The sequence below is a fragment of the Leopardus geoffroyi genome, chromosome B3, assembly GCF_018350155.1.
Source record: "Leopardus geoffroyi isolate Oge1 chromosome B3, O.geoffroyi_Oge1_pat1.0, whole genome shotgun sequence".
In the NCBI taxonomy this organism is placed as follows: Eukaryota; Metazoa; Chordata; class Mammalia; order Carnivora; family Felidae; genus Leopardus; species Leopardus geoffroyi.
Window position 1 is genome coordinate 118388272 of NC_059337.1, and position 14712 is coordinate 118402983.

The 14712-nt window shown below is 45.1% G+C and overlaps 1 protein-coding gene across 1 annotated transcript in view; it reads right to left on the reverse strand.

The window, feature by feature from the left end:
* The window catches only part of ZFYVE1 (zinc finger FYVE-type containing 1), a 54235-nt gene that overhangs the window by 18992 nt on the left and 20531 nt on the right, over positions 1-14712 (reverse strand). The window contains exons 3-4 of the mRNA XM_045451456.1: positions 10819-11323; positions 6242-6456 (exon numbers count right to left, since the gene is read on the reverse strand). Coding sequence (XP_045307412.1) covers positions 6242-6456; positions 10819-11323 — 720 coding nt within the window. The remainder of the gene's footprint in view (positions 1-6241; positions 6457-10818; positions 11324-14712) is intronic.

The following is a 14712-nucleotide window of genomic DNA, read 5'->3' on the forward strand; positions in this document are numbered from 1 at the left end:
TGAGTTTCTTTGATCCCTAGAGAGCTGAGATTTCTATATTTGTGCATCCCAGTTTTGATCCCCTCATTTGTGATTTGTGTCTGCATGCTCTTAAAAGTTTATACACTTTCTCCTGACAATATTCCTGTACATCTTATCTAAAATAAAGAGAAATTGGGGTGCCGGGGTCGCTCAGTCAGTTAAGCGTCTGACTTCGGCTCAGGTCACGATCTCACGGTTCGTGAGTTCGAGCCCCATGTCAGGCTCTGTGCTGACAGCTCAGAGCCTGGAGCCTGCTTCAAATGTTGTGTCTCCCTCTCTCTCTGCCCTTCCCCAGCTTGCACTCTGTCTCTCTCTCTCAAAAATAAGCATTAAAAAAATTTTTTTTTAAATAAAGAGAAATTTAGATAGGAAAAAAAATTACATTTGTCATATTAGGACATACCACTTCGTGAAGTGTTTCTATTGAGTTAGCTAGGAATAGGACAAGGCTAAGAATACCAGAGAGAGAAAGAAAAAAACTGGGAGAAGCAGGAAGCCAAACAAATTATTTTGGCATTGATAATTTATCTGTTTATGCCCATCCCCACTCATCTGTTCCAAAAAGAATTCAAGGCTCCTTGTAAAAATGAATACAACAAAATAAAGCCAAATAAAAAATAAATGGAGAGGTGCCTGGGTGGCTCAGTGGGTTAGGCATCGAACTCTTGGTTTCAGCTCAGGTTACGATCTCGTGGTTCATGAGTTCGGGCCCCACACTGGGACTCTCTCACTCTCCCTCTCTCTCTTCCCCTCCCACTCCTCAAAATAAACAAATAAACTTAAAAAAATAAAAAATAAATGGAGAAGGACAGCTATTCTATTATACACTGCTATGAACTATGAAGATTTCAGTTAGTGTATTTTAACAGCAATAAAACTCTACTGGGTCAATTTGCCTAATGCAAATCTCACCAGTAGCTTTCCATCAGAATGATAATCAGAGAAGTAACAACTTCTGACCTAAAGAAGAAATTTTAAAAGCAACAACCAAAAAAGACAAAAACAAATTTTTCCAGGATTTCAGCAAGCTGCAAGAACCCCACAATTCCCTAGAGACGCATGCTTCAATAGATAACTTCTGCCCGTGGAGAGAAGCCGCATGTCCTGAGTCTCCACTCCAGAGACTAAAGAATACAGGGTCCAAGTGAAACTCCGCAGGTCCTGGTTACCAAGAATCATCGCAACTCCAGCTGACCAGGCTCAGTGTATTTACAGAAAACTTCATGAACCATACCAACTCCTACGCATAGAGTGTAACTATTTTTTTCAAAATTGCCTAACAAACTGGCCTGGAGGAGGACATCCAAATCTCCTGAGGGTAAAAAATCCCTGAGCGCTAATTACTGCTTACAGCACTCAGTGTGCTTGACAGTCTAATTTAGACATTAAGCTGGGTTAGCTTAGAGAAAACCTAAGGAATTCTAGAACCCAGCCATTGGCCTTGTCATTAAAATGTACACTAATCAGGGAGCCTGGGTGGCTCGGTCAGTTAAGCATCTGACTTCGGCTCAGGTCATGATCTCATGGTTCATGAGTTCGAGCCCCTTGTCAGGCTCTGTGCAGACATTTTGGAGCCTGGAGCCTGCTTTGGGTTCTGTGTCTCCCTCTCTCACTGCCCTCCCCTGCTTGCTCTCTCTCTCTCTCAAAAATAAACATTAAAAATTAAAAAAAAATTTTATGTATACTGATCAGATTTACAGTTCTTTGTATAACGGTATGGATTCTGCCTCTTTTGACGGTGGAATCTTCCACTGTGACTACCTTTGAGCCACTTCAAGGACATAAGCCAGTACATTTAAGTACCTCAACTCTAACTAGAAGTATGTATTTCATGAATTATTCAAATACAATCATTTTTCATAGTTTTTTCCTTTGAATCATCCACCCCACTGAACACTTACTGAACGTTTACTATATACCAAGTGCTTTGTTTCTTCAAGACTGTTACTCTCGTTTAATCCTCAGCCTAACTTCAGCGGGAACATTCTTTTTTTTTTTTTTTTAAGTTTTATTTATTTATTTTGAGAGAGAGAGCAAGAGCAGGGGAGGGGCAGAGAGAGAGAGAGAGAGAGAGAGAGAGAGAGAGAGAGAGAATCCCAAGCAGGCTCCATACTGTCAACACAGAGCCTGACATGGGGCTCAAACCCACGAACCGTGAGATCATGATTGAGCCAAAATCAAGAATCGGACACTTAACTGACTGAGCCACTTAGGCAACCCCGCCCTTTTTCTTAAGTTTTAATTTTATTTCAGAGAAAGTATGTGAGCATGAGTGGGGTAGGGGCAGAGGGAGAGAAAGAGAGAATCCCAAGCAGGGCTCCGTCCCATGAGCCATGAGATCATGATCTGTGCCAAAATCAAGAGTCAGACGTTCAACAGACTGAGCCACCCAGGCACCTGGGAACATTCTTTTGTTATCCCTATTTTAAAGATGAGGAGAAAGGTTTGAAGAAGTCCTCTAAGGACAAAGGTTATTGTCTATCTTGTTCTCCACCATATTTCCAGCACCTCAAACTTTACCTGGCACATAGATGCACTCTTTTATTTTTTGAATGAATGAATGAACCAATGAACAAATAAACTAAAGTTCCCAAGACCAAGTAAGTGGATGGTAAGTGGCAGAACTGGAATATTCCTACAAGTCTGTCTGACTCCAGAACCCAAAATACCACAGACCGGATAGCTTCTAAACAATGGAAATGTATTTCTCACAGATCTGGAGGCTGGAAGCTCAAGATAGAATACCAGCAAGGTCAGGTTCTGGTGAGGACCTGCTTCGTGGTTTACAGATGGTGCCTTTGTACCACGTCCTCGCTTGGTGGAAGGGGCGAGGGAGCTCTTTGGGGCTTCATTCTAAGAAATTAATCTCATTCGTGAGAGCTCAATCTTCATGACTCAATAACCTCCCAAAGGCCCTCCAATACCATCACATCAGGCATTAGGGTTTCAACACGTGAATTCTGGGAGGATACAAACATCCAGCCTAAAGCAACCATGATGCAAAAACTACAAAGTTTGTTTAAAGGGTAACTTTTTTTTTTTTTTAATTTTTTTTTTTTTAACATTTATTTATTTTTGAGACAGAGAGAGACAGAGCATGAACGGGGGAGGGGCAGAGAGAGAGGGAGACACAGAATCGGAAGCAGGCTCCAGGGTCTGAGCCATCAGCCCAGAGCCCGATGCGGGCTCGAACTCACGGACCGCGAGATCGTGACCTGAGTTGAAGTCGGACGCTTAACCGACTGAGCCACCCAGGCGCCCCAAGGGTAACTTTTCAAAAAAATTTTTTAATGTTTTTTGTTGTTGTTGTTTTGTTTGTTTTGAGAGAGAGAGAGACATAGCACGAGCTAGGAAGGGTCAGAGAGAGAGGGAGACCCAGAATCCGAAGCAGGCTCCAAGCTCCAAGCTTGTCAGCACAGAGCCCGACATGGGGCTCGAACCCACAGACTGCGAGATCATGACCTGAGCCGAAGTCAGACACCCAACCAACTGAGCCACCCAGGCACCCCTAAAGGATAACTCTTCATTTTGATACAATTTCAAACTTGTAGAAAAGTTTAAAGAATAGTACAAGAAACGCTCATATACAATTTACCCATATTCACTAATTGTCTATATTGTACCCCAATACGAACCTTTTAAAAACTCAGTGGAGGGGGCTCTTGGGTGGCTCAGTCGGTTAAGCGTCAGACTTCAGCTCAGGTCACGATCTCACGGTTTGTGGGTTCAAGCCCCACATCGACTCTGCGCTGACAGTGCAGAGCCGGCTTGGGATTCTCTGCCTCCCTCTCTCTCTGCCCCTCCCCACTTGCACTCTTTCTCAAAATAAATAAATAAACTTAAACAAAAACAAAATTAAAAACCTCAACGGGTTGGGCAAATCCGCATATGTCTGATGTTTGTTCCAGTGTGCACAGAGCCTACCTCATCTTATGCCAAACCCCTTTCTCCTATCCCTTCCTTCCTATCCCTCCCGGCCCCAGTCTCTATCCCCTAGTCCTCGGGGTGTCCTCATGACCCTAGCTCCAATCTTGTCAACAATCCCCAGCCTCTCTCCAGATCCCACACCCGCAGCACTGCCCCAAACGCCCTGCTCCCTTCCTGCTCCTCTGTCCTAAGCCTGCAGGCCTGGTAACACAGCAGTTAGCACAGAGCAAAGAGCACACTGCAAAAAGGAAGCAGCATTCACAGGGATCCACTTGATGAATTATCAAGAATGGTAAAATAAATAAGAGGTTGTGTTGAAACAAAATCCCTGCAATACTAAAAACAGAAAAACCGAAAAAAAGACACCAAATAAGTAAAAATACTTAAATAGAATTCCATGTCCAACTATGCGAAACAGCACAAATGCGATGATAGATGCATAGATATATACATACACACACGCTTTTGATGCAATCTACTTCAAGAGAATACAACCTAGAATAATTCCAAATATAGAAAGAGCTTTTATGATATACAGTTGTGGTATTTTTTATAATAGAGAAATTTTGGGGTGCCTGGGTGGCTCAGTTGGTTAAGTGTCCAACTCTTGATTTCAGCACAGGTCAGGATCTCACAGTTCACTAGATCAAGCCCCACAGTGGGATTCTCCCTCTCTCCCCCTCCTCTCTCTGCCCCTCCCCCTGCTTGTGCACTCTCTTTCTCTCTCTCTCTTTCTCTCTCTCTCTCTCTCTCTCTATATATATATATATAAGTAAAATGAATAAACTTTAAAAACATATAAATAAATAAACTCATTTTCAAAATTTCAAAATTTCAGAATTCTGTTAAAGAGAAAGCCTCACTTAGGTAACAACATTATCTTTATCATCTCTTGAACCTAATACCCCTTTTAATACCCCTTTTAAATAAAGAAAAAACAAGTCCCAGTCTCCTTCCATGAACAACAGTCTCTAGAGAGGAAATAATATGTTGTTATATTTGTTGAGAAGCAGGAGAGTCTTACTGGTTATAGGGGGTTCTGGAGTAAACCAGCCAGGGTGTATACCTGCTGCTACTTACGAACTGTGTAACCGATTACTTCACCTCTGTGCCTCAGTTTCCTCATCTGTAAAATGAGGATGGTAACTGTACTTCATACAGGGTGGTGATGTAAGGATTTTTTCTTTTTTTTTTTTTTTTTAATGTTTTTGTGTTTATTTTTGAGAGAGAGAGAGACAGAGAGACAGAGCATGAGCAGGGGTGGGGCAGAGGGAGAGGGAGACACAGAATCTGAAGCAGGCTCCAGGCTCTGAGCTGTCAGCACAGAGCCTGACATGGGGCTTGAACCCACGAACAGTGAGACCATGACCTGAGCCAGAGTCGGACGTTTAACCGACTGAGCCACCCAGGCCGCTCAGGATTTTTTCTTTATAAAGATTTTTTTTTTTAACTTTTTATTTGAGAAAGACAGAAACAGCATGAGTGGAGGAGGGGCAGAGAGAGAAGGAGACAGATAATCCTAAGCAAGTTCCAAGCTGCCAGCACAGAGCTCCATGCAAGGCTCAAACCCCCAAAACTGTGAGATCCTGTCCTTAGCCTAAACCAAGAATCACGCAACCAAATGAGCCACCCAGGTGCTCCAAGATTTTATTTTTAAGTAATCTCTACACCCAACATGGGGCTCAAACCCACAACCCCGAGATCAAGTGTCACACACTCTACCAACTGAGCCAGCCAGGCGCCCTGGTGGTGTAAGGATTAAATGAACTAATTTATACACATTCCTCTGAATGCTAATATACAATAAACAGCAATTACTGTTATAGTGTGTCTGTGTTCATTTTTTATCTTGGGAAACTTCTACCTGTGACAGTGGTTTTCCATTTATGGTGATAACAAAAGTTGCCTTCTTAAATAAATTAATACAGGCTTAAAAAAAAAAAAAAAAAAAAAAGGTGAATCCTGCTCAGATAACTGAGCCTCAGTACAAGGTCAACTCACCAGGGCTGGGCCACACCACGCAGAAATGAACGCTTTTTCTATCCTCTGAATACCGGGTTTTTCTGACATGGGGACCCATCACTTTTTAATTATCACCCAAGATTCCTCTGTACTCATGCTCCCGGCAAGATGAGCTCACTCAACACTTGCGAACTCCACTCATGCACTTCCTTTCCTTACAACCTGTCCTTCCAGCCCCGGTTTCCAATCCCCAGCAACAACATGGGAGCAGAGTGTTCTCTCCACCCACTGGTACCCCAGTGAGAGGCACTTGGGGCAGAAGCCAACTGACCTTCAGGGCTTTGAAGATGACCCCCGGGTGCCGGGGAGAACGGGTAGTGTTGTTCTCTAGCTGCTGCTCCAGAGCACGCCGGAGCCCAGAGAAGTCCGTGGGAGGGTTGTAAGTCCTCGTTCCCTTGTAGTGAATGGAACTGAAGGCTTCAGGGAAGCGGCCCAGCTTCCGGAACCGGTCCTGGATGAGCTTTTCTGGCACCTCGGAGGGGTGATCTGGACAAGGAAACAGGTACATAAACAATGACCCTTCTTTCAAAAAGAAAATCTGTCTTTCACTATAAAAGTAGTATATAGTCTGACTCTATATAAAGTACACCTACAGGCAGAACTCATTTACGCTGTTAGACTTCAGGTTAGCCTTGCCTACAAGGGAGCATGAGCAGGGCTTCCCCATGAAGTGGGTGCTGGCATGTCATGGTCTGGTACTGCTTTCACAGATACATCCAGACTGTGAAACTCATCGTGTTATACACTTTTGACATGATGTGTACTTTTCTGTATGTACATTATACTTCAAAGGAAAGTCTTTTTTTTTCTTTTGAATCTGCTCATTGTAAAAAAATCCAAACATGTCAAAGCATGGAGGAAAGAAATAGATTTCCTCCGCTCTCTCCTACTTCCCAGAGGTGGTTATAGTTCAGTGTTTACCCTTTCAGGCCTTTTTTTTTTCCTACACACTTACCAACACATATATGCAACTTGCTTGTATCACTTAATAACATACTGTAAGTATCTGTCCTTTTCATGACACACTCTGAGAAGTTCTTTATTCTTTTTAATAGCTACATTCCATTCTATAGGCATATTTAACCAGTTATCTACCAATGAACATTTAAGATAAATAGCTAGGGGCACCTGGGTGGCTCAGTCAGTTGAGCATCCAATTCTTGATTTTAGCTCAGGTCAGGATCCCAGGATCGTGGGATTGAGCCCTGCATCGATCTCCATGGTGACAGCATGAAGCCTGCTTGGGATTCATTCTCTCTCTCTCTCTCTCTCTCTCTCTGCCCTGCCCTGCACTTGTTCTCACTCTCTCTCTCAAATAAATAAAATTTAAGAAAATAAAAGTAAAAAAAATAAAACCACCTAGCGGTAGATGGTACAAAGAAACAAGATTTTTTTTTATCCATGAAGGGCTCATTATTTCAAAATCCTGAGCTAAAAATTAAACCTTCCCCTTACCACATTTGTAAAAATCCAAAGTGGCATAAAAATGCAAATCACAGGAGGCATCTGAAAGTCAGCATTTCCAGTCTTCTTACCTCAGAGTCACTTGCTAAGGAGCCTCTGCTGGAACATTTAGATTTCTCATCTTCCTGCTAGACCCACATCCTTCATTCGGCCCCAGTCTCTCCACTTCCCTCTTATGCATGCCACTGCCCTGGCTCGGCCCCCATCACTTCTCATCCAGTACCGTGGTAACGTCCTGGCTGGTCTCCCTGCCGCCAGGCATGCCTCTCTAGTTCATCCTGCAACGGGCAGCCGTGGGATCTTTTGAAAATATAGATCTGATCATGTAACTCCCTGCTTAAAATCCTTCAGGGGCTCCTGTCATACTTGGGAACTGAGTCAAGGGATCTGTGATCTGGCCCCCGAGCAGCTCCACCATTTCCTCCTGTACAATCCGTGCTTCAGATACAACGAGCCGCTTCATTTACTTATCCAACAAACATCTAATGAGAGGCAACCATGTGTCAAGCACTCATCCAGGCTCTTTAGATAGAGATTACAAGACAGGCAAGGTTCCTGACTTCATAGAGTTTCCACTCTAATGGGAAAGAAACAAAAACAAGCAAGGAAGCACACAGGATAATTTCAGATAGTGATAGGTGCCCCGATGCAAATGAACAGAGCATAACCGTGAGGGTGCAGGAAGAAGGACCACTTTACAGGGGACATGAGCCAGGGCTCCAAGCCAGTGAGAGCTGAGTTGAATCTGAAGTATGGCCTGCTGAGGGAACAGTGTTCCAGGCAGACAGAGCAGCATATGCAAAGGTGGTAACACAGAAAAGGCTGGCGTATCTGCTAAAGGGAGTGTGCATATATATGTCACGTGCGCGGGGGCAGGCAGCGGGCAGCGGAAGGGGATGAAGGACATAACCAGAGAAGGAGTTCAGAGACACAGACAGGACTTAACAGTAAGGACACCATAACTAGCTTGTAGTGAAAGCCACCGACAGCTAGGGGCGCCTGGGTGGCGCAGTCGGTTAAGCGTCCGACTTCAGCCAGGTCACGATCTCGCGGTCCGTGAGTTCGAGCCCCGCGTCGGGCTGTGGGCTGATGGCTCAGAGCCTGGAGCCTGTTTCCGATTCTGTGTCTCCCTCTCTCTCTGACCCTCCCCCGTTCATGCTCTGTCTCTCTCTGTCCCAAAAATAAACGTTGGAAACATTTAAAAAAAAAAAAAAAAAAAAAAGAAAGCCACCGACAGCTTGTAAGCAGGAGTATGACACGATCTAAATTATTGATAAAGCCTTTGAAAAGGTCTCCCTGGATCCTGTGTGGAAGGTACACTGAGGGGCTAGAACGGAACTTAGGAAGCTATTAGAGAACCACACGCAGTTTCCTAGACACAATCTGCTCCTTCAAACCACCAGGGGTTTGGGCTTTCCAGAGCGTCCTTCCCCCACTGCCCTATCAAGCCACCTGTCCAGAGTTCAAACATCACCTCCCCTCTCCTAGATCCCCTTAGGATCTATAAAGATCCTCCCTCCTCTGGGGGTGCCTGGGTGGCTCAGTCGCTTAAGCACCTGACTTCGGCTCAGGTCGTGATCTCACGACTCATGGGTTTGAGCCCCCACATGGGGCTCTGTGCTGACAGCTCAAAACCTGGAGCCTGCTTCAGATTCTGTGTCTCCCTCTCTCCCTCCCCTGCTCCATTCACACTCTCTCACTCTCTCAAAAGTAAATTATTAAAAAAAAAAAAAAAAAAAGTCGGGGTGCCTGGGTGGCTCAGTCGGTTAAGTGTTCGACTTCGGTTCAGGTCATGATCTCGCGGTTCGTGAGTTCGAGCCCCGCGTCAGGCTCTGCACTGATGGCTCAGAGCCTGGAGCCTGTTTCAGATTCTGTGTCTCCCTCTCTCTCTGCCCCTCCCCCGTTCATGCTCTGTCTCTCTCTGTCTCAAAAATAAATAAACGTTAAAAAAAAAAAAAAGTCCCTTTTCTGTACTACCACAGCTCCAGGACCTACATCCACTACAGAAGAGACCACATGTGGTCTCCCCAACCGAACTGTGAGCTACTCAAGGGCAAGAACCGCTTTTTTTCAGCTCTGCGCACCAGCACTCAGCACGTGGCATTGTGCACTTAAGAAACTCTGTTGATGGGGCGCCTGGGTGGCGCAGTCGGTTAAGCGTCCGACTTCAGCCAGGTCACGATCTCACGGTCCGTGAGTTCGAGCCCCGCGTCGGGCTCTGGGCTGATGGCTCAGAGCCTGGAGCCTGTTTCCGATTCTGTGTCTCCCTCTCTCTCTGCCCCTCCCCCGTTCATGCTCTGTCTCTCTCTGTCTCAAAAATAAATAAACGTTGAAAAAAAAAAATTAAAAAAAAACTCTGTTGACTTGGGGCGCCTGGGTGGCTCAGTCAGTTGAGCGTCTGACTGCGGCTCAGGTCATGATCTCACTGTTCGTGGGTTCGAGCCCCGCATCGGGCTCTGTGCCGACAGCTCAGAGCCTGGAGCCTGTTTCGGATTCCGTGTCTCCCTCTCTCTCTGCCCCGCCCTCCCTCGCTTGCGCTATCTCTCTCTGTCTCAAAAATAAATAAACATTAAAAAAAATTTTTTTTTAAGAAACTCTGCTGACTGAAGGAGCAGGAAAATGATACAACTGTGTTAGGGGCCCACACTACTGCCCCACCTGTGTCCAATTACTGTTGCTGCACCTGCTCCCCCATCCTCCCTCCGATCATTTTACTTCCTACTTCTCTAAGGAGATAGAAACAGGAAGACAACTCCCACACACACACCACATCTACCAATTACCTGCAATCGTGTCCAAACACTCTACCTTCCCTCCTGTGCTCACAGAGGGACTGTCCTTGCTCCTAAGGCCAACCCACCCACGTGGGCCTCACTCCAACTGTCCTGCTCTCTTCCATCTGCATTATTCCCTTCCTAGTGAAGCATTCCCACCAGCACACAAATCTCTGCAATACCTCACAGCTTCCATTTAAAAACGGGAAAATCTCCTGAAATCCCAAGTCAGCCTCCAGCTATCATTTCGCTTATCTGCTTCCCTTTGTAACTGAACTCTTTGAAAGAGTGGAATATATGCACAACCTTAATGCCTCTCCTCCTATTCTTTCTTGATCCTACCCTGCTCAGGCTTTCATGCCCACCATCCCTGGGAAACAGGTCTTATCCAGATCACCAAGGACCTCTGTAATCCTCAGTCCTCATCCTGACCATAAGCAGATTTTGACGTGGTTGCTCACTCCATCCTTCTTCAAACACTCCTTCATGTCTTGCCCCAGGCAGAAATTTTACTGGGCAATCCACCACCACCAAGTTACTGCTGCAGCCCAGCGGCTGCCTCCACGTACCCAGAAAGGTTGATCTGTGACACGGTACCCTGTCCACTTACCAGAGCCCAGCAGCTGAGTGTGCACAGTCTCATGGAAAATGATAACAGCAGGGCCCAGGGTGGACAAGGGGACATCCAGGCCACAGCGGGCGGTGGTAGCCTTGAGCTCCTTGGTGAAGTGTTTGAGATAAGCTTCAGAGGCATCCCCAAGGAACTTGAAGAGGTCATTATGCAGCCGGTCTGCGTGAGTTCGATAGATGACGAGGTCTGAGATGGCCAGGACCTTAAGCAGCAGTCGTGTTCTCTGGCTGAGATTCACCGTAGCCCCTAAGAGCCCTTCTGTGTCTATCACTGCTACTTTGTGGACTGGGTCATAGGCTGCCCACACTCCCACGGTGCAGGACTCCTGGGCAGGGGACGTTTTGAAGACTTCGCGACCATAAAAGAAAGTATGGTTGAGAGTATGAGACTTTCCATCACCAGTATTTCCAAAAATAGAAACCACCTTCAGATGCTGATCAGGTTTGCAGTCCAATTTCCTAATAAAGTCTTCTTCATTCGTTACCTTCCAAAAAAAAAAAAAAAAAAGGAATATAAAATGCGTACTAGTTAGAAAATCTGCAAGAACAACTGCTTCTCAAAGTCAAGGTCCTTGAATGACCTGTCCAGGTTGCAAGGGAAAAAAAGCCCCAGGATGACAGCCTCCCACCCAGCCTAACCGGCAGAAAACAGCTAAGAACTTTCAAACCCTCAGGCAGTACAATTTAATGCTCGTGAAAAAGCTACAACTATAAAACTCTCAGAAGACATAGGAGCAAATCTTTGTGACCCTGGATTAGGCACTGGTTTCTTAGGTATGACATTTAAAATCTGTATTCTGCAAGGATACCATCAAGACAGTGAAAAGAAAGCCCAAAGAATGGGAAAAAGTATTTGCAAATCATTTCTCTAATAAAGGATGAGTATTCCAGAATATTTAAAGAACTCCTGGGGTGCGTGGGTGGTTCAGTCAGTTAAGTGTCTGACTCCTGGTTTTGGCTCAGATCATGATCTTAACGGTTTGTGGGATCAAGCCCCGCGTCTGGCTCTGAGCTCTCCCTCTCTCTCTGCTCCTCCTCCACTCGCACTTTCGCTCTCAAAATAAATAAGTGAGCTTTAAAAAAAATAACAACACAGGGGCGCCTGGGTGGCTTAGTAGGTTAAGCATCTGACTTCAGCTCAGGTCATGATCTCAGTCTGTGGGTTCGAGCCCTGGCTGAGCTGTCAACACAGAGCCTGGAGCCTGCTTTGGATTGTCTCCCTCTCTCTCTGGCCCTCCCCGGCTTGTGCTCTGTCTCTCTGTCTCTCTCTCAAAACATAAACACTAAAAAAAAAAGGTTAAAAAATAAACAAACAAACAAATGAATAATACAAATCTTCACGTACTTATTAGGGGTGCCTGGCTGGCTCAGTCGGTAAGCATATGCAACTCAATCTCGGGGTCGTGAGCTCAAGCCCCATGTCGGGGGTTGAGAGTACTTTAAAAAAAACACAATGACAACACTGGTGGGAATACGGAGGAACTGCACTGCTTGTGCACTCACTGCTGGTAAGAATGTAAAATGCGGGGCGCCTGGGTGGCGCAGTCGGTTAAGCGTCCGACTTCAGCCGGGTCACAATCTCGCAGTCCGTGAGTTCGAGCCCCGCGTCAGGCTCTGGGCTGATGGCTCGGAGCCTGGAGCCTCTTTCAGATTCTGTGTCTCCCTCTTTCTCTGCCCCTCCCCCGTTCATGCTCTGTCTCTCTCTGTCCCAAAAATAAATAAACGTTGAAAAAAAAAAATTAAAAAAAAAAAAAAAAAAAAAAGAATGTAAAATGGCACAGCCACTCTGGAAAACAGCATGGCAGTTTCTCAAAAAGTCAAACACGGAGTTACCATACATATCAGTAATTCCACTCCTGGGTATGTATCCAAGAGAACCGAAAACATATGTCCACGCCAACTTGAACATTGAATGTTCGTGGCAGCAGCAAGATTCCTAAGAGCCAAAAGGGGGAAACAACCCTCATGTCCGTCAACCGATGAATGGATAAACAAAATGTGGTGTATCCATAAGATGGAGTATTATTATTCAACCATGAAAAGAAATGAAGTACTGATGCATGCTACAACATGGCCAAACCTTGAAAACATCCTGCTAAGTGAAAGAAGCCAGACACAAAAATACTACATATTCTATGATTCCGTTTATATGAAATATCCATGATGGGCAGATTCATAATAACAGAAAGTATATTAGTGGTTGCCAATGGCTGGGGTAAGGAAGGACTAGGGAATGACTGCTAATGGGTATAGGGTTTCTATTTGAGTGATTAAAATGTTCTGGAATTAGTGTTAAGGATTGCACAACTTTATAAATGCACTAAACACTGAACTATATACTTTAAAAGGGTAAAATAGGGGCGCCTGGGTGGCTCAGTCAGTTAAAGCGTCGACTTCGGCTCCGGTCATGATCTCACAGTTCGTGGGCTCAAGCCCCGCGTCAGGCTCCATGCTGACAGCTCGGAGCCTGGAGCCTGCTTCGGATTCTGTGTCTCCCTCTCTCTCTGCCCCTCCCCCACTTGTGCTCTGTCTCTCAGAAACAAATAAATGTTAAAAAAAAAATTTTAAATAAATAAATAAAAGGGTAAAGTATACGGTCATATGAACTACATCTAAATAAAGCTGTTTTTTTTTTAAGTGTTGGCTAAAATTCACCCATCCCATAATTCCTCTGTTCACAGTTTAAAGAACATTGTAATTCTTTAAGAAGTCAGGACAGGAGAGGGGCACCTGGGTGGCTCAGTCGGTTAAGTGTCCAACTTCAGCTCAGGTCATGATCTCACAGTTCGTGGGTTCAATCCCCACATCAGGTTCTGGGCTGACAGCTCAGAGCCTGGAGCCTGCTTCAGATTCTGTGTCTCCCTCTCTCTCTTCTGCTTAATGCTCTGTCTCTGTCTCTCAAAAATAAATAAATGTTAAAAAAAAAAAAAGTCAGGGCAGGAGAGAAGAGACCCAGTGCCAGTGAGATCTCAGACTGGACCCCCAGAAAGATGGGATTCCTACTCTCAGAATACAGAATCCCAGTGCCAAAGTTTCTAATCTAAATAAGCCATGTTCTGCTCCAGCAAGGAGTGATAAACCTTTACACCCAGTATCCTTTAGCCATAAGAGAAAACACACTTTCCTGATTCTTAAGAGTCTGCTGGTTTGACAAAGAGCAATTAGAGACATATATTCAGGCCATGGGTGTGATAATATGAGCCCTCATTTCCCATAACCTCATCAAGACAGTAAACTACTCATGATCCTATTAATAACATCACTATTGTTGCGTTATTAATAGCCTTAACGTTAATGGCAATGCTAATAATTTACTGAATGCCTACTGCAATGACAGTGCCCTTAACTAGATCCATGAGGGCAGAACCATATCTATCCTATGTTTTCATCCCTAGTGTTTAGGATACAACCTGGAACATAGGAGAGGCTCAATATCTAGCTACTGAACGAATAAATGAATGAATGAATGTCATGTATGTTGCTAGGTACCTTAATCACTTTTCTCCACCCTATATCCTCCATAGGGCTTAACACACAGCAGCATTCGATACACCTGGTGATGGGCTCACTGACCTCCCAGACAACTGGGAGGAACAAAAAGTTACATGGAACAGCCCGTTTGGGACTGGGGTCACTCACTGGTTCCAAACTGCTAGGTCAGCCACAAGAGAAAGAGACAACAAAAGCTCCATAAAGCTCTACTGGCAAAGAGTCAGGTAAGGTCGGAGTGGTTGGCTCGAGAGCCAGCACCTTCCAAACAGTCCTGGGGAAGAAGACTAGGCCTAGGGATTTCCTCCCCGGAAAGTCTACTCTGTTGCGACTCTGTTAGCCCACAGAGCAATGGTTCTCTGCGATACATACGATACATACGGTG